This window comes from Pongo abelii, chromosome 4, assembly GCF_028885655.2.
Source record: "Pongo abelii isolate AG06213 chromosome 4, NHGRI_mPonAbe1-v2.0_pri, whole genome shotgun sequence".
NCBI lineage: Eukaryota > Metazoa > Chordata > Mammalia > Primates > Hominidae > Pongo > Pongo abelii.
Window position 1 is genome coordinate 168,696,171 of NC_071989.2, and position 22,383 is coordinate 168,718,553.

The window sequence follows — 22,383 nt, forward strand, 5'->3', positions numbered from 1 at the left end:
CCTAGGGGTGGGTGACCCGCGATCTCCACTCCCAGGTCCAGCCCTCACGGCCCCTGCCCCCGCCCCGCCCCCCGCAGAGGGCGCGCCCTGGGAGCGGCGGGGGACGCGGCTGGCCTCCCTGCTTGCCGGGGTGGCGGCGTCGGGGCTGCGGGCGCCTTGGCTGGACCCGCATTGCCCCCTAGTGCCGCGCGGAGTCAGGGCGCCGGGCTCCCCCGCCTGATGTCACCGCCGTGCAGTCAGCCCAGAGGCGGCTCATTGAAAGCAGACCCTCCTCGGCGCTCGCTGGGCGGAAGACTCGCCTCGGTCCGCAGACCCGCGCGAGCCGGGCACCGCCGGGCGCCCCCGGCCCTGCCGCCCCCTCCTCCCCGCCGCTCCCCCGCGAGCCCGGCCCGGCGCGCCTGACGTGGACCATTAAACTTGGAGCTGCCGCCTCGTCCCCTCTCCTCCTCCTCCTCCCTCTGACAGGCGAGCGAGCGGCTCGGTGCAGGCAGGAGACGTGCTGCCGGGCTGGGCTGCCCGGGGGAGATGACTCCTTGCCAGGAGGGCGCCTCTGGGAAGAAGACCACGGGGGAAGCAAAGTTTCAGGGCAGCTGAGGAGCCTTCGCCGCAGCCCTTCCGAGCCCAATCATCCCCCTGGCTATGGAGGGTGGACTCTAAGATGAATCCCGACCTGGACACCGGCCACAACACATCAGCACCTGCCCACTGGGGAGAGTTGAAAAATGCCAACTTCACTGGCCCCAACCAGACCTCGAGCAACTCCACACTGCCCCAGCTGGACATCACCAGGGCCATCTCTGTGGGCCTGGTGCTGGGCGCCTTCATCCTCTTTGCCATCGTGGGCAACATCCTAGTCATCTTGTCTGTGGCCTGCAACCGGCACCTGCGGACGCCCACCAACTACTTCATCGTCAACCTGGCCATGGCCGACCTGCTGTTGAGCTTCACTGTCCTGCCCTTCTCAGCGGCCCTAGAGGTGCTCGGCTACTGGGTGCTGGGGCGGATCTTCTGTGACATCTGGGCAGCCGTGGATGTCCTGTGCTGCACAGCGTCCATTCTGAGCCTGTGCGCCATCTCCATCGATCGCTACATCGGGGTGCGCTACTCTCTGCAGTATCCCACGCTGGTCACCCGGAGGAAGGCCATCTTGGCGCTGCTCAGTGTCTGGGTCTTGTCCACCATCATCTCCATCGGGCCTCTCCTTGGGTGGAAGGAGCCGGCACCCAATGATGACAAGGAGTGCGGGGTCACCGAAGAACCCTTCTATGCCCTCTTCTCCTCTCTGGGCTCCTTCTACATCCCTCTGGCGGTCATTCTAGTCATGTACTGCCGTGTCTATATAGTGGCCAAGAGAACCACCAAGAACCTAGAGGCAGGAGTCATGAAGGAGATGTCCAACTCCAAGGAGCTGACCCTGAGGATCCACTCCAAGAACTTTCACGAGGACACCCTTAGCAGTACCAAGGCCAAGGGCCACAACCCCAGGAGTTCCATAGCTGTCAAACTTTTTAAGTTCTCCAGGGAAAAGAAAGCAGCTAAGACGTTGGGCATTGTGGTCGGTATGTTCATCTTGTGCTGGCTACCCTTCTTCATCGCTCTACCGCTTGGTAAGTTGGGGACTAGCAGGAGGGGGACTGGGCATTTTTGGACCTTGGGTTTACTGATGAGTTTACTCTAAAGTTTTTTGTGGGTTTTGTTTCTTATGCAGCCTGTGCGTGTTTGGAGATTGAACAATATTGTTTGTTCTGCAAAGGGTTTGCAGATTGGGGAGCTGGCTAAAAACCAACTCAGGTGTTAGTAGAACATGCTAAGGTACTAGCTTCTAGAAATAGAACCAAGGAAGGAAAATCTGGTATGGGGAATGACTCACTCAACAGCCTCGGTTTAATAATTAAAAAGGACACTGGGCTTGAATATCACACCGACGTTATTTCAGTAGTAATGATGTGTCGGCTAAGGCAGCATCACTAACGCAGCATACAAAATAGTTTGTAGTTACTGCAGACACGGCATTTGGGAAGCAGGGAGGCAGCTCGTACACAGAAAGGCAGCATTCATTCAGCATTTCCAGGGCTAGAGCAGAAGCCACGCTTCTCAAGAGCTTTGCAGAGGCTGCATTCTCTCCCTCCCCTCTTCACTGACAGCTATCACCCAGATATACTACGTTCATTATCCATTAATAAGAGCATTTTACAGCCACACAGCCCCAACCAGCCTTTAAGTTATTGAAAGCTTGAGATATCAAAGAGAAGATGACTAGAGGTTCACACATTTTTAGTTTTTACCCAAAAATATTTCTAACTCTGGTGATTTATGGAATGCCCAGAATCAAATTATAGTTGTCCCTCATCTCAGCTGACAGACACCAAATCCTGGTAAGATAGAATTCAGTGCATCCTCCCCCTCTTATGAAAACATGTTCGTCTTCTTTTTGTTTGGTGGTCCTACTAACTGAATTGTTCAAAAGGCTACCTGTTGTTTTCTAAGGAAGAAGCCAAGGTCTGGTTAGCAGGTAAACCTAAAGGGGGGCATCTGTCACATGCTGTCCACATGGCCTGGGGAACCCTTGTCCTTCCTCTGAGGCACTGATCTGCTTTGATTCCTTCTCCTATCCCTGGGGGACACTACAGAAAATGAATGGAGGGAGGTTATCATGACACAGTCATGTGCCATGATATCAGGAGAGGTAACAGCTGCTATATGCCTCGGACCACATATGCCTGCAATCACACCAGAGTCTTAGGTCAGACCCAAATATAACCAAATCCCTCAAGCAGCTATAAATTCTGAAGACACACTGCTTTCAAGAGAAAAAGGCAAACGGAAAGGAAGCAAATGGATATCGAGTTTCCGTTTAAAAAGAAAGACAAAGATTTTCAAAAGCCGTCTAACCTTTTCTCCATGTCATCTTTTCTAAAGAGGCCTGCAGGCTAATGCCTTTCAGAAATATTTTCAATGGTTAGTGTTAAGCAGAAAGGGTTTGAAAAAGTTCTACTCCCCAGATCGTGATCACATACCATTGCAGGGAAGCTTGCTTTTCTCTCCCAAGGTCTCAGGGTTCTTTTGCAGGCTTGTTCGGTTTACAACGGATGACAGTTCACACTGCATTGGGTCATTACAAAGATCATGGTTGTACATGGAGCTGATGGAGGTGATTTGGCCTCTTATTAGCCAAGTGACCTTGGCCAAATGACCACTCCTGTATGAGCCTCAGTTTCTTCATCTACAAAATGGGGCTGATTAATATTTGCTCCATGGAGTTTGCACTAATGTATAGGAAGGACTTAGCACAGTATCTGGTATATAGCAGATGCTCAATGAAAGTTAGCTATGAGCAGGACAAACCAAACCCCAATCTCCCCTTCGGTATAACTGTGTCTTTTCTCCTTCTCTACACATTTGCCAATCCCACACCTGTTACTAAAGTCTTGGAAGAGAACTGAGTCTTTCTTCCTTTGCCCCTGCCCTCCAGCCTGCAGAGGCTGTGACCAGAGCATGCTCAGGAAGGAGAAGGCCTCAGCAGGATGCAGGAATGGATCAAAGGTGCAGGCTTTGGCTTTTAGGGGCAGGGGAAATAGCTCCAAACAGGTAAGGAGGCTTCCAGCATATTGAAATGGGAAGAACACGGCTCTGGTGATCAGGAGCAACAGAGTTCCCATTTGAGCTTTGCCATAAATTAGCTCTGTGGCCCTAGGCTTGCTGCTTTGCTTCTCTGGGCTTCAGGCCTCACATCTGGAGAACGAGGAGGCTGAATTAGATTAAGCGATCTCAAACTTTGAGAACTATCAGAATCACTTGTGAAACTTAATAAACAATGGTAGCTGCCTGGGCCGAACCCCCAGCAAATAGGATTCAGTAAGTCAGAAGGATTCCAGGAATCTGCAGGTGTAATCAGCCCACCAGGTGATTCTGAAGAGGTAGTCCACAGACCAGGCTTTGAGAATCACTGGCCAGAAAATTTCTCAGTTTCCTTCAGGCCCCAGCACCCTGGGAGCCAGGGTTTTAAATGCTACCAATCTCAGACCCTTCCCAGCCACATCGTAGTGTGAGATGATGTGGCTTCTCTCTGGGTCTTGCTCTTCAAGTCATCAAGCCCACCCTCAGTTTCTTCTTACTCACATTACCCCCATCGTCTCTCTCCTTTCTGTCTGTGCCTTTCTGAGACCTCGTCCCCCTAGCATCTCAGGTCCTGAGCTTCCACACAATAGAAAGTGAGAGGTTCTTGCCACCCTGATGCTATCTTGTTTCTCTTCTCCTTGCAATGAAAACTTTCCGACTATCATGCGATGATCTCCCAGAGATCTTCCAGTGATTTGTCCCTGAGCCGACCCCATCAACATCCTTCTTCCCTGAAAACCTAACAGATAATGTGGGGAATGTGGACTCTAGGACTTGGGTTTGGGATGGGCTTCAAAAAGTACTCAAGAGCTTCAAACAAAGAAGGTACTTAATTACTGTTTTCTTAATGATTCAGGAAGAGCATTCCAGCAAAATAGAGATGTGAGTTTCTACTTCCTCTGAGTTGAAATAACACCCAAGCAAAAGTAACATGATATAGAACAATAACTTCTTTGAAATCTGAAGAAGGTTCCAAATTCTAAATTTTCCATGAAAACCTTTTCACTCATAAGGGGAGGAAGCAGATGTAGGGGAGGACTGTGTTTGGCAAAGGGAGAAGTGCAGGTAGGAGCAACTTCCAATTGGTGATAGACTTTCAGGTGCCAGGATGGCACAAGATTTCCATAGCTGTGTTTGTTTTCTCCGTGGGAGAGAAGGGTTGGGATCTCTCCTGGGAAGGAGGGAAAATAGCTGTACCCCCTACAGGATCCTGTTCAGGGGCCCCATTTGTTTTCCTTCATCTTTTATTTTTATTTCTGGGAGCAGGGTTGGGCTGCCTGCAGAGCAGGGCCTCTTGTCTCCTCCTGCGCTCTCCCCACCTGGGACATCCTCCCCAACGTCCTCCCCACCCTTTCCCTGTGGCCTCAGACCAAGTTGGACCAGGGACCAGTGCTCACTTACCCAGGAGCAGGAATGGACTCCACCAAACAAGGACCTCTTTATTTGGCCCCTGGAATCAGGCCAGGGAGGGACAGGAAATAATTGGAATAGAATATAGCAGTATTTCTTACTTCATGAGCCATTTGCAAGATGTCAGAGAATCTTCAGCTGCCCAGCATTAGAATGAAGACTAACTTCCAGCCCACCTGGGGAAGGCCTGGTCAGGGTCTCAAGAAGCGGCTGAGCTATTGAGGATGTGCATTGCAGCACTGGGGGAAACTGGGGGATGCAGGGCCGGTGGCAGGAAGTGCTCGGCAGCCAACCAGTAGCTGGGCTTAGTGAGTTGTTTAGAAAACACTGGAACCTTGCCTTGCTCCAAATCTTTCTTCTGTCTTTTAAAATGCTGGAAGGCACCAGGAAGCCATTATTGAACTAACTGCTTTCCCCTCCAAATAAATGAAGGTCAATTTCAAAGAAACAGTTTTGCTCTCTATAGTACTGGAACAAAATAGAAATTCCTCTCTACATTGATTTGATCCTCCAGCCCTTTCATTCAAATGGGGGCTGACGAATTTCCACCTTCCACAAGCACAAGGGTCTCAGAGATGACTCAAGACACAGCCACCTCCATAAACACACATTAATCTTCCAGCTCTGAGATTTCAAAACACAGGGATTTGAGTTGCCCACAAATAAATCAATTGGTTTGAGTACTTGGCAAGGGGGAAGTTTTTACACACGGGAATCCTTCCTGGAAGAGGGAAATCCTATTAAAGTAAAACCCATTTGACCATGTATTAAATCACTAATAAGGACTTCCTAAAGCATCTACTACATGCCAGGCACTGCACCGGACACTGGGTTATCAAGCCAAAAACAAACATGGCCCCTGATTGAAGAAGGCTTACAGCCTGGTGAGATTGTATTTATCACTGGATACATACCATGTACCAGACATTCTGCTAAGCCTCCTACAGACATTATCTCATTAATCCTCACAGCTACCCTAACAGGCAAAAGTAACTGCTCCCTTTTTACGGGTGAATATACTGAAGCTCAGAGAGGTAAAACTTCTTGTCCAAGGTCACGCATCAAGTAAGTGATAGGGCCAAAAGTTGAACCCAAGTCTGTCAGAACAGACCCATACCTGTTCCAGCACACCAAGGAAATGTCTGGCCCTTTTGCTGTCTGATAGCAACCTGTTTTCATAGCACGTGTACTCCAGGAAACGCAGAACCACCCTGTCAAGAACTGGTAATGATGCTTCTGTTGCAAAATCTGCCTTTCTTCCACTGCCTGCTCACTTCTGAAAAAATAACCAACCTATGACATATCAGGGTGGGTCATCCATGTTCTAGCTCAGGGCTCGATGTTCTTCTGTACTGTGTATGACAAAGGTCTCTCAGGATTGGGCATTTTGTCAGTCACCCCAACCAAAAGAAAAAGAGGGAGGGATCTTGCCCTTCTAGTGATGTGGGTTCACATCTTAAATCATTCATCCATTCACCGAATAAATATGTATCTATTCAGTGGGTACTGTGTCCAGGCATTATACTGACGATATAATGATGAGAAAAATAGTTATATTTCATAGAATTTGGCTCTAGTAGGGAACACAGATATATTGAAAAACACACATGCACAAACAAACATGAACATAAACTGCAACAAGTGACTTGAAGAAAAGGAGTGTGATGTTGCTAGAATTCTAAAACAGGGGTTAGTACATCACAGGTCCCTGAGGCAGTGACATTTAAGTAGAACCCTCAACGGTATGGAGGAGCTAATTCAGTGAAGGGGGCTGATAGAGGAAGAAAAGTGTGGGCAGGAGGAGAGGCACACTTGAAAGTCCTGAGGCCAGAGAGTGGAGAACTAACAGAGCCCAGAGAATTAGAAGGGAGGCAGGTGCGTGTCAAGGCCAGAGGCGTGGGCAGAGGCCGGGCCATGCAGGAGCTTTTAGGCCACATTAAGGACTTTAGATTTTTATCTTAAGTGCGTTGGCCACTACAGCAGTGTTCGAAGCAGATGAAAGATACTGTCTGAATCATGTCTTGAAAGTGACTGCAGCCACTGTGTGGAGCATACACTTCAGACGAGACAGGTAGGAGGCTTTGCAGTGGCAGTGAGAGATGATGATGACCTAAACTAGGCAGGGGCAGTGGAGGTGGAGAAGCAGACAGCTTCAAGGACCTGGGGATGGGCTGGTGACAGCATAAGAGAGTCCACAAGAGAGGAAATGTGTTCAGAATAACCCTGGGGTTTCTAAGTAGATGGAGGTACCATTTGTTGAGAAGGGGAACAGAGTGGGAAGAGGGAGCCTGAACACAGCAAACAAGATACCTCCCAAGATTTTCCTCTGAATACATCATGCTAGGAACAATCTGCCAGACACTCTCATAAGTCGAGTAGAGAGAATGTCCAACCCAAAAGCCAGGGGCTGTGAGCAACAGCAAACCTAGCTGCTCATCAGAAACATCTGGAGGAGGGGGCTGTTTTTAAAAGCATAGATCCTTGGACCCCATTGTAGATCTCTTGCACCAGATTCTCTCCTTGTGGTGCCAAGAATCTTAATTTTAACAAGTTTCCCAGGCGACGCTTATGCAGCCAGCACCACACAAGTCATCCCCCGTGCCTAGAAAACTTTCCCCCTGGAAAACTTTGCAGAGCAAGCATTGTCATCCCTGTCTTTACAGTGAGGGAACTAGAGTTCAGAGAGGTTCAGTACCTTGCCCAAGATCACACAGTTAGTAAATGGTAGAGTCTATCAAACACCACATTTGGCACTCAATAAACATTCATTATATTATTCCTATTGTTAGTACACTTCTTCTCCAACATTTATCTGAGATCTGGCACCCAGAGATTTTACTGGCTTATGACAAATCAGAAAGTTAGGAAAATGCTGTGTTCTTTTAAAAACTAAATGTATTTCATGTAAATGTCTTTTTCTCCTAAAGACTGTCTTTTCTATTTGGGGACACTGAAATAGCACTTCTTTGATGGAACAATGGTAATTAGTGGCAATAGTGTGTGAATGTCTATGTGTGTGTGTGTGTGTGTGTGTGTGTGTGTGTGTGTTGATATCCTACTTGGCAAAATTAAAAGCTAGTACCCTATGTCAGTCCCTTTCAGAAATTTTTTTCAAACTTTACTGAGTCTCCTAAAGTCTTGGAATCATAGAAGACACTATGGCGGCTAGACACAACAAATATTTGTAAGGAAAACGGGAGGGAGGAAGGAAAGAAGTGAGGGCAAGAAAGAAGGAAGGAGAGCTGGGTGAATGAGTTAGCCTCAGCTTTGATGTGAGATTCGGAGATCTGGGGCAGAGGGGCAGGGAGGGGAAAAATGATGTGTGAAGAGCTATGCCTGTCAGGTCTGACAGGATGACGGGGCCAGTCATGGAGGCACCCACCCCTGCTGGAGCAAAACGGCTCACAGAAATGCCAGCAGGTGTGTGTGTAGCTGCAGTGCCATCACGGATGCGCCTATTAAGATACGTTATGCAGGAAATACCTTTACCTGAGTGTGTGTGTGGCTAGTAAAAATAACTGATGTCTTCTGGGCAGCACTGGAAATTGCTTTCTGCCATTGCTGCAGAATGTTTCTGCAGTCACTGTGCTTCCTAACCACATTGCATAATAGTAATACTAATAGCTACCATTTATTAGGTCTCATCGAGTGTCAGGCTTACTGTGCTCTCCATGCTGGCTAGGGGTTCTTTCTCTGTATTCTCTCATTTATACCTTTCCACAGGATTGTGAAGTGGGCACTGGTATTGTCCTCATTTTACAGATGAGGACACAGAAGCTCAGAGAGATTGAGTGATTTGCCTCAGGTTACCCAGCTGATCAGTGACAGAACATGGACTCTAATGCAGGCAGTCAGATGGGCTCATCATTGGAGCTCTCCTAGAGGTGGGGCTCTGAGCCAGATTTAAGAAAGTGCAGGAAGGAAACTGGGGAAGCCAGAGTTTATTCTAGAAGGAGGAAAGAAAAAGCATGTGGCTGCCCGTCATTCAGCAACCAAGAGGCCCCATATCCTGGTGAGACCATAAAGAAGATAAAAATAATTGGGTCGTTTCTCTAGGGAGATAAGTCAAAATTTCTCTTGTATTATTGATGCTTTAGAGGACTTTTTTCAGCTTCACAACTTATTATTGGTAATGTCACATACATTTTTCAGATTTTTATCAAATTTGGAGAAACACATAAAATTTAGAGGACTTTTTTACAGTTTAGTTTCTGGCTGCATACATTTCAGACCCGGATTCACCACCCACCCACCCACCTACGTGTGGTGCCAGCACCATGGGGACACTCTTCCATCATGAATCTGCCTCTGGTCCTGCCTCTTGATGCCACAAGATCAGGTGAGTTGGCATCGTGGGCAAGAGAGTATTTCTAGAAGCCGTTTTTTCACTTTGCAGTTACTGTGGCTAGTGGTGACCTAGCTATACAGAAAGAAAAGACTGTAAACCACATATGTATATTCAACAGAACCCAAACAAAATCTGTCTTAACTCAACTCTTAGCTGGTTCCCAAAAACGTCCATGGCCCCTATATTACCACCTACATAAGGAGAAATGGGAATAATATTTAAATAAGGGGAATAACCAATTGCATTAATAAACCTTACTTCTGAAAACTTTGTGTGGCCATGGTGGGGGCACTGCAGGGCCCCTGCTCAGGTCATGTAGGGTCCCATGAAGAGGGAAGCCTAAGGCTACTCTCCTCAGGGCTCTCTCCAGCAACCTCGTGACTGCTCTTTCTCCTCTACCTACTGTGGATGTCTTCTAAGCAGTGACCAACTCTCTGCCGAACACGGGTGCTCACACAAGCTGAATGAATGAATGAATGAGTAGTACAGAGCCTAGCAGAAGAATTAGGAGTGCACTCAATTGAAGTAAAGTTATTTGCCACTTCCCAAATACACTTTGCATTTTCTTTTTTTGTGCATTTGTTCCCTCTCCCACCAGTGTGTTTCTCATACCCTCTGAATATCCAGTTCCTGCTCGTCTGTAAACATGCAGTTCTGCTGACACCTTTCTCGCAAAGTCTTCCTGAATCCCACCCTTTTCCTCATCAGTAATCACTCCCTTTATCCCTGGTTTATGGTGCTTGTCACGTTTCTCTCTGGGGATAAAGACGGATGTGCACAACTTTTGCAGCACTGCCAGGCTGCAAACCTTTGCAGGGTCCAAGTTCGAATTGTCTTCTTGTCCTTCATGCCTAGGGATGTGTACATAGTAAACTCAATAAAAATAGCTATGACCAATAGGATTCATACAGTGTGTACCAGACTTCTTCTAGTATTTGAACCTCCCACGGCCCACCAGATAGGTATTTATGCTCTGCCCGTTTTATAAATAAGGAAATGGGGCCGGCCATGGTGGCTCAAACCTGTAATCCCAGCACTTTGGGAGGCCGAGGTGGGTGGATCACCTGAGGTCGGGAGTTCGAGACCAGGCTGGCCAACATGGTGAAACCCTGTCTGTACTAAAAACACAAAAATTAGCTGGGCGTGGTAGCGGGCACCTGTAATCCCAGCTACTTGGGAGGCTGAGGGAGGAGAATCACTTGAACCTGGGAGGTTACAGTGAGCCAAGATTGCACCCCTGCACTTCAGCCTGGCAGACAGAGCGAAACTCCGTCTCAAAAATATTAAATTAAATTAAATTAATAAGTAAACAAATAAGGAAATGGGCTCAGGGGGGTTAAGTGGCTTGTCTCATTCCTCAAAACTACCACAAGTTCATTACAAAGAGACTGTCATAGACTGGTATTCTAAAACCAAAATGCCAATCTGGGCCTGGTCATGAAGCCAGTGAAGCGAGATTGGCTAGGTCAAGACCCGTGTGGACACAAGGTAGGATCTTGCAAATGGATGGCCTCTTCATTCTTTATCAAAAGGCTGCTGTTCCACCTGCCTCTGGGGGATATTGTCCCACTGCCAATTGGCCCTTACATTCTCTCACCCTCTAGCCCTGGTCACCTGCCTCTCACCTCTGAGAGGGATATGGTCAGAGGTGATCCCTGCAGAAGCAGGAAAAGAGGAAACTATTCCAGTGACTTTATAGCAGAGCCAGATAGAGACCTCTAAAGGCCTAAGGTATTGAAAAGGGAATAATAAAATTATAAATTAAGACATGCACACACACACACACACACACGTATGCATGGAGCCCTAAAAAAAAATGTAAGGAACGCCAACAATATTCTGATTCTTTCCATGGAGGTAACTTTAATTTCTTTAATATCAGATTATTTCACCAAAAATACAGGTGCCCCAGCTTTGAGAATGCTCTGAAGACACACTGGGTCTTTCTGTTTGGTAATATATCACTGTTTTCTAATAGGGTGACCATATGTCCCATTTCACTGAGATGGTCTCCTTTTATGCCTATTATCAAAGCATAATTATAATTATTATAATAACCCTTTCTTATTTTCAAAAGTGTCTCAATTTGAACAATAAAAATGTCTCCCTGTTTTAAAACCTGGAATAAGGGTGTTTATAGTGCAGACATCCAATAGTACACCAGTTTCAAACCAGAGCATGAGATGGGGAGGAAAGAGAAACTGGCACTAACAGCCTCAACAGTCCAGAGAAAGATTCATGACGAGAGAGCAAAGCCATCATCCGTTTAAAAAGGAAAAATGTGACTCACCATGTGTGTATTTTGTGGGAAGCAGGAGTTTTGCAAATGTGGGCTTGAAATTTTTAAATAGTGTTCATTTATTTTACTTGCTGTGATGACATGAGTGAGTGGCTGAGCTGAGATTTGAATCCATGGCTGGCCAGCCCTAAATACTTAGGGAATAAATGATTAAATGAAGGAATGGATCAATTTCAGCACAAGCTAAAAGGTGCCATCTGAATGATGGGTGTCTCCAGAATGCAGAGGAGACAGAAAGAAGAGTGGGCTGAAAAAAGATTTGGGGGAGGAAAAGGAAAGTGAGCTGTGTTTTAAGGACTTGTAAGGCTGGAATCAGTGCAGGGGGACGGCCATCTTCACCCTACCCATCATCACCCGTCCTGGCATGACAGCACATGAGTCAGCTCAGGATACAGTAGAATCTGTCCACATTGGCAGGCTCTGCTCTTACGACTCTATTGACAGCACACTCCTGACCACACTCACCCGCAGCTCATCTGACCACCCTCTGAACACTCAAGTGCCCCTCTGTGGTGCGAGCACAGGAATTGTGCTATAAAAGTTGCACTGAGCAGTTCAGTTTAAAATGTTCAGAAACAGAATGTTCTAGCACATGTAAGTGGCCCATTCCTCCTAGAGCCCCATTTAACTTTTTCCAAGGGTGTCTGCCCACAGTGTCTTGCTCCCCACTAAGCATTCTCTACTGTTGGGATGAATTTGGGGCTTGGTTTTGCACAAGAATTTTTTGAAATTCTTCAGGACAGAGTTTCCTGCCAGGCTAATGTGCATTGCTTAGAGGCTGAGCTTAGCACCCTGGCCGTGCCCCAAAAGGAGGTTAAAATGGGACCAAGGGCAAGCCGGGCTCACTGTCATTCGCAGGCGTCAGCCCCAGGGCTCGCACCACCAGCACTGGGCTGGGCGGAGATCCAGGGAGGCAGCTGGTTGGGGAGGAGGAGGATCCACCAACTAGAACAGCAACAAAAAATTACATCTCCGATTCATATATTCAGGCCATTAATCAGCCCCCGGCATCAAGAGGAAGCAGTAGGGTCCCTTCTCCCAGCTTCTAGGGACACTACCCACAGCGCCCATTTGTGATTCCTTGTCCCCAACCCTTTAGCATTTACCTTAACACCAAGGTTCCTTGGCTTCACTGTTTCACGGACCCCTTTGGCAATCTGACGAAGCCCCTTCTCACAGTCAAATAAAAGACAGGATTTCAAAGAAAACCAATTATACCAATTTAATATTGAATTAAACCAATTATATTGAAATACAGTTATAATGTTGAAAAAACAAATTTATTATAGAGTAAAAAATGTCCTTTAACATATTAAATAAACAAGATCTAGCAGCAAGTCAAATAAATAACTACTATAATTTTGAAGTACTGACAAGTGGAAATATTTCAAGATATCTGCAACAAATGGAATGTTATATCACAGATCTGATTTCTGTTGGTGACAAATCCTGTTGACTCTAGTGTTGCTGCTTGCCCACTTTTCTATCAAAGGAAATGCAAACTTTCAGCCAAAGTTTAGTTTGGGGTATTTTTGTTTTTTGTACTTTTTAAAAAAAAAAAAGAGGGTTTTTTTCTCACCCGAGTTTATGGACCCTCTAAGTCCAGAATAAAAACCCTGCCTTGGGACATTACAAAGATGTACTTCAGGGTATGAGATTTTCTATACTTTTTTTCTTTACAATGTTTTGTAAAGAATGCCTGTTTTTAGACTTAGGACCACAGGGAACTTGGACCATGCCATCATGCCTTGTAACTATTTTGCATGATTACTTGTAGCAATTTTAAAAAATCAACTAGTTTATTTTTTAATGATGCATAGATTCTTATTTGAATCAGAAAAAAAATGAAAAAATTATTCTGCTCTTACCTACCCCACGTTCACACCCAGCACTCTCAGTATTTTTTCCCCTGAAGTAAACATTGTTACCAGATTGTGTATGCTTTCCAAAATAGTCTATTTATTTGTAAGCATACATATCCACATGCGTATATGTATGTTTGAGTGTTTTTGCATGCAGAATGTGTGTGTTTTCACTCTGTTTATTTTGATTCATTGTGTCATTCTAGAAACACTTCAATGAAAGTTTCATTTTTTACTCAACAGCATAGCATATCTTAGACATAGTTCTGTGTCAGAATGCATAGAGTTACTGCTGGTTTTCATGGCTGCATAATAATCTATTTTACGAAGTGTCCTATTTTACTTACCAATTTCCCAGCTGATTGACATTTAGGTTATTTTTGGTCTTTTACTATAAACAATGTTGAATGAATACTCTGTATATATGTCTGTGCCCACATATTCAGGATAAATTCCTAAAAATGTAGTTGCTGGGGCAAGGAAGATTTGGTATTTTAGGTTTAACCTGATTATGTGTAATAAGAAATTTAAACTATAGTAAAATGTAAAGTGGTGTTAAAACATAGGTTAGGCCGGGCACGGTGGCTCATGCCTGTAATCCCAACACTTTGGGAGGCTGAGACAGGTAGATCACCTGAGGTCAGGAGTTCGAGACAAGCCTTCCAACATGGCAAAACCCCTTCTCTACTAAAAATATAAAAATTAGCCAGACAATCGCTTGTACACAGGAGGCGGAGGTTGCAGTGAGCTGAGATCACACCACCGCACTCCAGCCTGGGTGACAGAGTGAGGCTCCATCTCAAAAACAAGCAAAACAAATAGGTTAGATCTACATCTACTAATTTATTAGGAGGGTTGCTCATGATATCTAAGTAAAAAAGGCAAGTTATAGAGTAATGTCTAACCCAATTTTTAAAAGCTATTTATTAGTTTAGTTACCTGAAGGGATAGGATGGAGTGAGGAGGAATAGATTATTAGCTTTTTTATAACCTCTGTGTTATTTCACATGTTGCAATAAGCAAATACTCTATTTGTGATTAAGAACATCAAATTAAGAAAATTGGGTTTCAATAGAATTATAGTGGGGACTATGAAACATTTTTATAATTTTAGAAGAAAAACTATCAATGGCCAAAAAAGAAGACTGTTGTTCTTAGTCAATCTAATTTAACATATATAATATATATATTTTATATATATATTATATATATATTTTATATATATATTATATATATATTTTATATATATATTATATATATATTTTATATATATATTATATATATATTTTATATATATTATATATATATTTTATATATATTATATATATATTTTATATATATTATATATATATTTTATATATATATTATATATATTTTTTATATATATTATATATATATTTTATATATATATATATTTTATATATATATATTTATATACATATATATATATATATTTAATATATCTCCCGCTCTGTGATTACCAGCCCCAGAACACTTAGAAATTGGTTTGGCCCATGCTGGGAGCAGTGACTCATGCCTGTAATCCCAGCAACTTGAGAGGCTGAAGCAGGAGGATCACTTGAGCCCAGGAGTTCGAGACCAGTCTGGGCAACATAGGGATACCCCCATCTCTACAAATAAAAAATAAAAATTAGCCTCATGTGGTAGCACGGACCTGTAGTCCCAGCTGCTAGGGAGGCTGAGTGGGGAGGATCCCTTGAGCCCAGGAGGTCAAGGGTACAATGAGCCATAACCACACCACTGCACTCGAGCCTGGGCAACAGAGTAAGACCCCATCTCAAAAAAAAAAAAAAAAAAAAAAAAAAAAAAAAACGAAGAAATGACTTCAGCCCTTTGCTCTGCTGGTTACAGCCCTGCTCAGTCCCCCAGTTCAAAATCATGCTGTCAAATTGTTGATTTTTTATTCTTTTCAAAATGAGAAGAATTTTCTCTTTCTTGGTAGCAAAAGCTAATTTATATGTAACAGCAAAATATAAAAAAGAAAGGAAAAATCATCCATAATCATATCACCTGCCTTAGTCCATTCAGGCTGCTGTAACAAAATACCTTAGACTAGGTAATTTATAGTAAATGACAGAATTTATTGCTTACAGTTCTGGAGGCTGGGAAGTCCAAGATCAAGGAGCAGGCACATTCAGTGTCTGGTGAGGACCTGCCCATAGATGGTGACTTCTACGTGTCCTCACATGGCAGAAGGGGCAAACAGGCTCTCGAATGCCTTTTTTATAAGTACACTGATCCCATTCATCAGAGTTCTGCCCTGGTGACCTGCTCGCCTTCCAGATGACCCACTTACCAACACCACTGCACTGGGGATTAAGTTTCAACATATTAATTTTGGGAGACACAAACATTCACACCATAACACCAGCGACATAACCATGTTTAATACTTGCCTATGCAACTTTGCAGAATGTTCTGCGTGTGTTGTTGTGTGTATTAACACAAGTTGGATCACCCAGTGCTTTTTTCACTGATCAGCAAGTCATCCTGACTTCTTATCATATCGATGAATCTGAGTCTTTTCATTATTCTGTTTTTCCTTTTTTTCTTTTCTTTTTTGTTTTTAAAGACGGAGTATCACTCTGTCACCCAGGCTAGAGTGCAGTGGCACAATCATAGCTCATTGCAGTCTTGAACTCTTGGACCCAAGTGATCCCCACCTACTTCATCCTCCCAAGTAGCAGGGACCACAGGTGTGCACCACCACGCCCAGCTAATTTGTAAATTTTTCTGTCGAGATGGGGTCTCCTCATGTTACCCAGGCTGGTCTCAAACTCCTGGCGATCATCCTGCCTCAGCCTCCCAAAGTGCTGGGATTACAAGCATGAGCCACCCCGCTCAGCCTTTCCCATGTTTTTAATGCTGCACTGAATTCCATAATGGAAGATTTCGTAATGTACTTAACCAATCCAGTTATGTAAACAAGCCATTTACACCAATACATAAGACACACACAAGGTATCACTTTACAAGGTACAAATATGGAGTGAAGAGTCTGTCTCTCTCACTTCCTTGGCCCCAGTCATCCAATTCCCCTCCATGGAGGCAACTACTATTACCAGTTTCTTATATATCCTTCCAGATATGTTCTATGCATATATAAATATATTTATGTGATATTTTTAATGGAAATAACATAAACACTATTCCTCATTTTGCTTTTTTCACTGAATAATGTATCTTGAAGGTCTTTCAATTTCAATGGAAATTCCATTTCCAAATACAGTAGCTTCATTCTTAGTAGCTCCATAGTATTGCTTTTTTTTCAGATAGATCTCCATGGAAAGACATTGTAGGTTATTTTAAATTTTTGTTACTACAAAACAGTATTCTTATACATCACCAATTTCCACATGAGTAAATATATCTGTAAAATTTTGTAAGTGGACCATTCTGCGTAAATGTTTTCATGTTTATAAATATTACCAGATTGTCTTATGTAGAGATTATATCAATTTACATTTCAGTAACTGACATTTGAGGGTGCCCACACATTCACTAAGAGCTCTTATCAAACTTTTGGATCTTTGCCAACTTGACAGGTGGAATTTTTGTGAATGAGGTTACGCATCTTTTCATACGTTTAAAATAATCCATTCCCTCTTGATGTGCATTTGTTTTCAGTTTTTAGCTGTGATAAATATTCTGATACAAACATTCTTTTCCTTAATATCTTTAGGGCACTTGGCCTTTAGGATTTCATTGGGATAAAGTCCACTTTGAATGGTTAGATCAAAAGGCAGACTCCCGGGAAAGGCCTCAGATGTATATTGTCAAATTACTCTCTGGGAAGGGTGTGGCAATTTGCACATCCACAAAGTATGTTGCAACATTGATGAAGAAGCCAGTTTTTATGCTGATAGCTTCTCACTGCCTGAGGCACAAGAAGTTTCAGGCATCTACGTGACTTCCTCCTGAGTTGATAAGATGTCTTGAAAGCTTCAAATCCTTGCAGCTAATTTGATGTCAGTTTTCCAGAGTTCAGGGCTAGCTAGCTGCCCTCTTGGGATGCAACACCCATCCATCAGACAACAGCCTCAGAATGTGTGTATTTTATCCAGGAGCTAAGAAAAAAAAGCAGTCAGCCACAACGTATAAACAGATTTGATCTTTCACACGTGGTGGGCTGCCAGGCCCACCACGGTCCACATCAGTGGTTCGAGACTCCTGGACTGAGGTCCCAATTTAAAACCATAACAAAATAAAAGAAAACACTGTTGCCATCCCCAGGAAAACAATCCAGTTGGAGGCACTCAAAGGATGAGTTAATAAGGAAGGATTCCTCTAGGCATCCAAGCTCACCCCTACCCCACCGTGAGGGCCTGTGTGGATTGAGGGAATGCAGTACAGCCTATATTTAGATCAGGGCATGGCAAATGCACCACATTTTAGTTGCAAAATTCAGATTGGCCCTGGAAGATGCCAGACTCTCGAATAGAAAATTCAATTGAGCACCACTCAAGAAGCAAGGAGCTGGCTGCTTGAGCAGATTCTGCCAGGGAAGGAGCCCTTTTGAGAGGGAGCCAATGGGCCCTGGTCAGTCAGAGGCATAATTTAATCCTGCCCTTGAACTACTGATCTAGAGGGAGAAGCTGGGTTATCTTTAAACTGTACTAAATCTAGAGGTGTTGGAACCAGCAACTAGGACAAGGCAGGGGCTGGGTGAACTTTGACCCACTTGCCACAGGGTTGGGAATGCCACTAAGCCAGAGGCCTGGGCTCAGCAAGCGATTCCCAGAATCTGACCAGGAAAGCCCTTCCTGTCACCTGCCTCTGTCACCGCCTTCCCACCCCCTCGTCTTGAGGAAGAGGGCTGGCACCTTCTCTTCTCTGAGACACCCTTGTTAGCTCTTCATGACTCCTGCTTGATTGAGTTGCTGTACTAGAAGGAATAGGGACTTGAAGGCCAGGTGGTGGCTCACTGGCTCACTCCTATACTCCCAGCAAGCACTTTGGGAGTCCGAGGCGGGCGGATCACTTGAGGTCAGGAGTTTGAGACCAGTCTGGCCAACATGGTGAAACCCCCCGTCTGTACTAAAAATACAAAAATTAGCTGGGTGTGGTGGCAGGCACCTGTAATCCCAGCCACTCAGGAGGCTGAGGTAGGAGAATCCATCGTCTGAACCCAGGAGGTGGAGGTTGCAGTAAGCCGAGATTGCACCACTGCACTCCAGTCTGGGAGACAGAGCCAGACTCCATCTCAAAAAAAAAAAAAAACCAGGGACGTTGAAATCTGACATATCTGTCTGGCTCTGCTGCTCAGCTTGCTAAGCCTCAGTTAACTCATCTGTAAAACGAGACCAAAATCATCAACCTCAAAGAATTGTAGTGAGGAATAAATGAGAAACGGATGAAAGGGACTCAGCTGGGTGCAAAACACTAGTAAATATTTCATAAACGTCAGCTATTAATATACATGAAGCCTCTAATCTGGCATCCACTTCGGAGGAGATATTTAAGTACCTGTTAATATTATGATCATGACAAATTCTATGAATGGGCTATGTGTTTTGAGGAAACAAAAATGAGACAGGTTCCTTCTCACTGAATAGTTTGGAAAATCCTCCGTTAAAAAAGGGCAAAAGAGTAAAAAGCTAAAGTTTTTTTAGAGTGCCAGGTATGATGTTCACATGGTCAAAAATATCAGATGACTTTACCTAACATTTATGGTCATGTTTCTCTCTTTGTAAAATTGTTTCAATATTTAGATTTGTGATATTTCAGTCATTCCAAAAAGTACAAAAGTAATTTGGGACACCCATGAGTCCTCCATCCAAATTTAACATGTTGCTGAATTTGCTATACATCTTCTTTTAAGAAATAAAAACGTTACAAATATATCTAAAAGGCTCCCCACCCCTCATCTCATTCACCTCTCTCCTTCCCAAAGGCAATTACCACAATGTCTGTGATTGAGTGGACTTTCTTCTATACAATTTTTTTTTCTTTTGAGATAGGGTCTTGCTCTGTCACCCAGGCTGGAGAACCGTGGCGCAATCTTGGCTCACTGCAATCTCCACCTCCTGGGTTCAAGCGATTCTCAGGCCTCAGCCTCCCTAGCCGCTGGGATTACAGGCATGCACCACCACACCTAGCTAATTTTTGTATTTTTAGTAGAGACAGGGTTTTACCATGTTGGCCAGGCTGGTCTCCAACTCCTGATCTCAAGTGATCCACTCGCCTCAGCCTCCCACAGTGCTGGGATTACAGGCATGAACCACCGCACCTAGCCTCTTCTATACATTCTTAAATGTGTACTCTTAAGAAGCAAGAATAGTGGTCGAGACTAAGGCTCTGGATTGTCAGTCCTGGGTTCAAACTCCACTCCTGCTTCTTTACTACCTGTGCGGCCTTCAGCAAATTGCTCAACTCTCTGATCCTCTTTTCTCCCATCTCTAAAATAAACATATAACAGCTAATTTTGTTGGGTGTTGCAAAGATGAAATAAGATTATTCATGTAAATCAGTAGTTCTCAACCAACAGCAATTTTTCCCCAGGGGACGTTTAGCAATGTCAGGAGACATTTTTTATTGTCACACTGGGGGTGCTACTGGCATCAACTGGGAGAGGCCAGGTATGCTGCTAAACATCCTACAATGCAAAGGACAGCTCCCACAACAAAGAATTACCCAGCCCAAGATGTCAATCATTGTTGAAGTGGAGAAAACCTGACATCGAGCATTCTGTCACTTTATAAGGGCTCAATGAACATTTGTTCAGTAAACACAATAACATAAATTATTATAATTTGTTCTTTGAAAGACATTGTGTTAAACAATTTTACATAAATTATCTCACTGGTATCCAGTGAGTTGCACCTTCTTGATGAAAAGAATGATGGACAGCAAGCACTGTTTTTTCTGCATGTCTGAGGATGTCTACACCATTCGTTAAATCAAAATGATAAGCCTATTAAAAATGTAAACTTTCAGACTGATAGATTAATTAGAAGTTGTTACTTGGAGCCTAACTTCTCTTTGCTCTCGGTGAAAAACAAATTGTATCAGTGCTTTTAGCCAAAAAATTTGTTCATTCAAACCACAAAAAAAAAATCCCTTCAACCTAAGCAGGCCCAGGAACTGGCGTGGCTGTAAATAAATAAATAAGGCATCAAAATTAAGAGAACATTTTTGGCCCCTGTTCACAAGGACTGGCTCTCAAGGACTCAGGAAGCCACAAAGGCAGGGTAGAAGATGGGAAAGAGGAAAACAGCCAGAGCTCTGCTTCTCTGACTCACCCCAGGCTCAGGTGGACTTGGAACACTCTGTCCTGGAGCTGCTGACTGTGTTGTCAGAGAGCATCCACTGTGAGTGGCCTTATCCAGTGGGTCTTCAAGTGGAGTCCTCAGCCCAGCAGCGTTGACATCACCCAGAAACTTGTTATAGGTGACAAATCCTAGATCCCACTGCAGAACAACTGAATCAGAAACTGGAGGAGCACCCCAAGCAGTCTGGGTTTTCCCAAGCCCTCTGGGTACTACTGATGCACACTTAAGTTTAAGAACCACCAACCTAATAAGAACAGACCCCAAGTTCCCTGTATGTGTATTTCCTGCTTTCCCACTATAGCCATGAAGCACTCCAACACCAGCTCAGATGTGGAGGAATCCCTGCTCGCTGGCACTTGCCTGGTGTCAGATGCTTGGCACATAATCCATAACTCCCAGCAGATTATGAGGAAGTTGCTATTATCTCCTTTCCAGATGAGAAAACCACAGCTTAGGGAATTTAAACAACTTGCCCAGGGTCATACCTGCACAAAAAGGCTGGAACCAGGATATGTGAATCTCAGTAGGCCTCATGCCAGATCCTGGCCTCTCTTTTGTTTTTTTGTTTTTTTTTTTGAGACGGAGTCTCAGGAGTCTCGCCATGTCGCTCAGGCTGGAGTGCAATGGTGCGATCTCGGTTCACTGCAACCTCTGCCTGCCAGGTTCAAGCAATTCTCCTGCCTCAGCCTCCCGAGTACCTGGGACTACAGGTGCGCACCACGTGCCTGGCTAATTTTTTGCATTTTAGTAGAGACAGGGTCTCACCGTGCTGGCCAAGCTAGTCTCGAACTCCTGACCTCATGATCCTCCCGCGTCGGCCTCCCAAAGTGCTGGGATTACAGGTGTGAGCCACCATGCCTGGCCCAGATTCTAGTCTCTTAATGATGACATCATACTATGACATCACACTGCCCATTGAGGATGAAAAGAAACAGAACAAAAGAGATCAGCACTGCTCAGGCCAAGTTGTGAGCCCTGTCAAGTTTGTCTTCAATGACCCTCAGTCACTGGTCCTGGGGTTCGCCTGGCCTCAGGCAATCCTCTGAAGTTGTTAACCCCCCAGGGTCATGACACTGCCCCACTGGAGGCCAAAGCTTCCCACACCTCAGTGCTCTCCTAGGCTTTTCCTCTTACTAGCTGTGTGATTTTGAAGCTGACTCTTCTTTTCTTCTCTTATTATCAGTGATAATAATACATTCATATCAAGGTTGTTAAAAGAATTAAATGAGATAATATATGTGAACATATCTAGCCCAGTGACTATTGCACAGCAGAAACGAATTAACTCTTGGTTTTCTTTCATTCTCCTCTACACACCAGCAACTATCAAAACTCCATCCAGAATCCATTCTGTTGAAGTATCTTGTATTGACCAATTAGCTAATATGATGAGCTAATCCTCAGATGTTAATTCATAATAATGGTTTTCTGCATTTGCCTCCAAAATGACATCTGCATTTCAACCAGGGGCCCTTATCCTCGAAGTCTTCCAACCATGGAGTGATTGATGATGGAAACGTTAGGGAATATGGAAGACCACTGGGGAGAGATTTC

The 22,383-nt window shown here is 44.4% G+C and overlaps 1 protein-coding gene and 1 long non-coding RNA gene across 3 annotated transcripts in view; one reads left to right on the forward strand and one right to left on the reverse strand.

Moving 5' to 3' along the window:
• The first annotated feature begins 234 nt into the window (after nt 1-234).
• Nucleotides 235-22,383, forward strand: part of ADRA1B (adrenoceptor alpha 1B) — a 56,408-nt gene continuing 34,259 nt past the window's right edge. The window contains exon 1 of the mRNA XM_009241239.3: nt 235-1,607. Coding sequence (XP_009239514.2) covers nt 659-1,607 — 949 coding nt within the window. The 5' untranslated portion in view covers nt 235-658. The remainder of the gene's footprint in view (nt 1,608-22,383) is intronic.
• LOC100435993 (uncharacterized) lies at nt 15,396-21,688 on the reverse strand. Of its 2 annotated transcripts, none has more exons than XR_008525599.2 (3): nt 21,315-21,688; nt 20,800-20,967; nt 15,396-17,625 (listed from the first exon to the last, which is right to left on the reverse strand). It is a non-coding gene; the product is annotated as an uncharacterized LOC100435993 (long non-coding RNA). The 2 variants fall into 2 exon arrangements; XR_008525600.1 differs by lacking the exon at nt 15,396-17,625 and adding an exon at nt 19,065-19,956.